Genomic DNA, 4,359 nt, shown 5'->3' on the forward strand with positions numbered 1-4,359 from the left:
TTTCTAAATTATCCTCACATAAGTTGACATGTCAAATGCATTGCTGAGTGCTGACCTTTGTTGGAGGACATGGCAGCTTCACTAACAAGGTCACGGAAGTTTTGTAAGACAAGAGGAGGATGTCAAAATGGGTTTGGAGGCGAGATTGAGCTGGGGCAAGGCACGTTCCAGAGAGCACATCTTTACACATGAGGTGAAAAACGAGCATACGTTTTTTGTCACCACTCGAGTGATTGCAATAGATGTATATTTTTTTCTATGAAAAGTGTTATTTCGTGGCAACGCAAACACTCAAACAGTCTCAGTAATAACAAAGAAAAGAAAGTTCTACGTGCGCAAAGCTTGTATAGTCAATAATTTTACGGAATGCATTGTTTACATTGAACAACCTAGAGGTGAAACGAAAGGCTTACTTCTTTGTGCCAAAACTGCCACAAATTTAATTTCTCACAGATTCACTCGTGGAGGTCCATTTCTTCTAGAGAAAACACAAAGCTTGTACCCCCAATGCATTGACGATAGGAAATAATAAATTTACAAGGCTAAAAGTAGTATAACATTACAACTGAACTGAAAGTAGGAGTAAATCATGGTTACTCCAGTCTATATCGAGGCACTGGTCCTCCTAACTTGAAGGGTATCGCTAGCATCTCCCTTGGACTGAAAAATTCCTTTACATGTCCGTTCCATCCACACCTCTCGCGGAAGAATTCCTCTTGGTGGCCCTCCTTCCCACACCCAAGCTCCACATCGCTTGGATGCAAAATCTTGGATTCATCTGGACACAATGTGCAACTGCTTCTAAAGGGGCAAAACGGTTTTTCTGGAGAGGGAGGCGCGGGGGCGGGGGGTCAGCTAGGATCAACCGGGTTGTGTAACATGAACATTAATATTACCACACATATCTGCGTACCTAAGATGGTGCATGTTTCGATGATTATTGTGCTGGAACACCGGACATAGCGTAGCTCGGCGAAGAAGCTCTGCTCGTCGCCGTCATCCTTTAGGCAGGCCAAGAAGTTGAGGTGGTACCAGAGATCTTCCCTGAAGCCAACACAGGCTGCCTTCGCCTCGGTGGTGGGCTGATCAGGGCACCGGAACTCAGCACCCTGCACACATAGACACACACACACACATATTATTACAAGCATAACCAAGTAAAACAGGACATGTATGCGCTGCAAGAATCGAGATGGATGAAACACTAGCCGGAATTGTACCGGGTGGCTGGAGTTGTAATGTCGGAGGGCCCAGCGCGCGAGATTGCGAATGTGGTAGGCGTCGAATTCTCTGTCATCAAACAGAAAAATCAGGGATCGTTTCATTGATTCAACACAACCAATCAAAGCAAAGAAGTAAAATTTGCATACTCTGGTGTGCGCGGGCCGGGGCGACCCACGTTCTTCAGTCGACGCATGTTGAAGGGAGTGGCATCCAATCCAGCTGCAACTGCCCACTCTCTTGGGATTGCACGCCCGTCGTTACCCGGGAAAGAGAACCAGCCCCCCATGGTGGAGTCGGTTGATCCACCTGCTGCCTTCCTGTGCGTCGTCGGTCGGTGCCGAGATCAATGTAAAAAATAGTGTGGCCCTTCTCCAAATGCTATATCGGTTATAGCATCCTATATTCAAAATAGCGTTGTGAAAAAAAATATGACAAATATATCCCAGAAATTAAGGAGTTCAACATCTAAAATTTGTAGTTACAAGGAGATCAGTCTATTGCTCTAAGCACTGGTTAAACTACAGGAAAAACAGGGGAAACAGGGCACGTACACTCAATGGTTAAATTACATGCAATGGTTAAACTAGGGCATGACCTGCAATGGTTAAACTACATCAAAATTTGTAGTTGTACCATGCAATAAACTAAAGGAAACAAACTTGCATCCAAAAAGGGAAGGAAACTAAAGGAAAAGCTACTAGAATGATATTGCATAAACAATCTTGCATAAACCTCCTTAGCTAGTATTATGTTCGGATGGCATGATGCTCCAAAGCAGAGAAGGAAACAAACTTGCATAAAGCACCAAACCATGTTCTACTTCAATCAAGAGAAGGAAACAGACTTCCATAAGGTGAGATATTACAGTAGATTATCCATGGCAGGAGCTCTATTTTGCAGTAAATTGTCTATAGGGAGGTTAAAACGCCGAAATAGCATGCTATTTTTATCGTTGTCAAGATCGATCGCCTAACCAATGGGATCTGTAGATATACATATAGAGAGAGGTACTTCCTAATCGATCGGCAACTCCTAATCGAACTCCTAATCGGATGATTGTTTCTCCTAGTGAGACGGATTGATTTAACAACAAGGGGAACTGATGATGGGAGTACCTCGAAAGGAGGGAGACGGTAGCAGGACAGCCCTGGCGCGATGTTCTGGGAGTCGACGAAGAAGGGGAACGGCGATGGCGGCGGCGGCGCCGACGCGCGTCCCCAGAGTTGGTGGGTGGGAGGAGATTGAGGGGCGGCGGCGGCGGCGACGCTAAGGTACGGCACGGCGGGATCCGCCAGGGGTGGAAGGGGAAGAGTAAACAAAGGGAGAAGACGTGGGGAAATACGAAGGAGAACCTGCTCACGCCACCCCCTAAATCTCACCATTCAAGGTTCATCCAAAGCCGTCAGTAAAATTACGACAACCAACCCGTATATCATTAGTATTTCGCATTTAAGTTGGTTCTGCTCACGTCAGCATTAAATGATGAATCCTGCGCTTATCTGAAATCTCCTGCCAACCCACCACGCATATATAGTTAATGCCTCAATCAACCTCTCCTGATTAATAGCCAGATTAACTACTGAACAGCCAGATTAATAACACATATCATATGCAAATGTTGATTTGTCGGCTTGTTTTTCTCTAATTGAGGATCAGACGACTAATTAATCCAAAATACTTTCACTTTGGTTTCTAAACCGGATTTTTAAGCCAAAACTAATTAATCACTTCATTTTTCTCGAATTAAGGACCATACGCCTAATTACATCTGAAATACTTTCACTTCATCTTTTGAACCAAAACATTTTTGAGCCTAAATACATGCACCAATTAAGCGCCTCCTTTTTGCTCTAATTAAGGATCGGACGACTAATACATCTGAAGTACTTCGACTTTTTTTGGAACCGGAACATTTTTTAGCCGAAATACTTGCACTGGTTAATCGCCTCATCTTTATCTAATTAAGAAATAGGTGACTAATACATTCGAAATGCGTTTACTTTGCTTTTTGAACCAAAACATTTTTTAGCCCAAACACCTGCACTAATTAATCATCTCATTTTTGGTGTAATTAAGGTTCAGACGGCTAACACATCCGAAACTTTCACTTTGCTTTTGAAATGAAATGTTTTTGGGCCGGAATACTTACACTAATTAATCACCTCATTTGTTATAGTCATGTGTTGTCTTTTCTTTCTTTAATTGAGCAGCAAGAAAAGTGTCGTCTCACACACACAGTTCTTCTCGTAGTAAAAAAAGCACGTCAGCGCATTTATAGAAGCATTGAAGAACCTGGCCAACTCTCATTACTACGCACAACCAAACTCCTGATCTAACCTGCACTAGAACGTCATCTCCACAGACAGCAAGGCCGTATACACGGCGTATTAGCCATCAAAGTTCCTTTACTGATTTTATAAATGAAATTCGACTACCTTAACCACACATCTTAAAGACATCCTGCACCGTCAAGATACAAGGGGCGCGCGCCGCCCAGAGCCAAAAGTGCGCTTCCAGACGTGCTGCTAGGATGACTCTCCTGATGATAAGATATATATTTTGTTATTTTACTAGGAAAAGCACCCCCTTGGTAGTACAATTCTTTAGCGTAGGGATTGCATAATAAAGATCAAAGATGATAATTAATTTATTAGTGTGCGGATATAATAGTTTACAGGTCTTTTTCTAAAAGCAACTCTAGCAGATCCTTATACTCAGGAACCGTAAACGTGGCATAAGAACTGCGAAAGCCGAGATTTGAGGGGCCATTTCTGCTGCGGCCGAACAGACACCGTATTTGAAACCGTAAATTTCAAAAGAAAGCATTCACGGGTGAAATTGAAGAACAGTCCATTCAACATAGTTAGATCATGGCTACATAGGTCGATCGTCGCTACATTTAGGGCCTCTTTGATTTGTAGGATTTTGAAAACGTAGGAACATGAAAAATATAGGATTGGAATGGCATGCCCACTTGAATCCTATAGGATTAGCAATGAGTGTTTGATGGCACATGAAAAACAAAGGAATTGTAAAAAGAGGTTGGAGTGGATGTTAGATTTCCTATGAAATGTAATATAAAAGATTTCATGAGAAAAATTCCTATGGGATTCAATCCTATGAATCAAAGGACCA

General features: G+C 42.7%; 1 protein-coding gene across 1 annotated transcript; it reads right to left on the reverse strand.

The window, feature by feature from the left end:
* Window positions 1-332: 332 nt before the first annotated feature.
* On the reverse strand, window positions 333-2,637 carry LOC123079387 (uncharacterized). Its single transcript, XM_044502155.1, has 5 exons — window positions 2,340-2,637; window positions 1,371-1,621; window positions 1,221-1,290; window positions 914-1,109; window positions 333-823 (listed from the first exon to the last, which is right to left on the reverse strand). The coding sequence occupies exons 2-5, from the start codon at window positions 1,508-1,510 to the stop codon at window positions 594-596; spliced, it is 636 nt and encodes a 211-aa protein (XP_044358090.1). The 5' UTR covers window positions 1,511-1,621; window positions 2,340-2,637; the 3' UTR covers window positions 333-593.
* Window positions 2,638-4,359: the final 1,722 nt, after the last annotated feature.

The sequence above is a fragment of the Triticum aestivum genome, chromosome 3D (genome assembly GCF_018294505.1).
Source record: "Triticum aestivum cultivar Chinese Spring chromosome 3D, IWGSC CS RefSeq v2.1, whole genome shotgun sequence".
NCBI lineage: Eukaryota > Viridiplantae > Streptophyta > Magnoliopsida > Poales > Poaceae > Triticum > Triticum aestivum.

What these genes read in the sequence shown, in the direction of transcription:
- LOC123079387 (XM_044502155.1), bottom strand. Translation starts at nt 1,510, where the DNA reads ATGGGGGGCTGGTTCTCTTTCCCGGGTAACGACGGGCGTGCAATCCCA. An exon ending in CCCGGCCCGCGCACACCAGA is followed by an intron (nt 1,291 to 1,370) that starts GTATGCAAATTT and finishes GTTTGATGACAG; the next exon opens with AGAATTCGACGCCTACCACA. An exon ending in ATTACAACTCCAGCCACCCG is followed by an intron (nt 1,110 to 1,220) that starts GTACAATTCCGG and finishes CTATGTGTGCAG; the next exon opens with GGTGCTGAGTTCCGGTGCCC.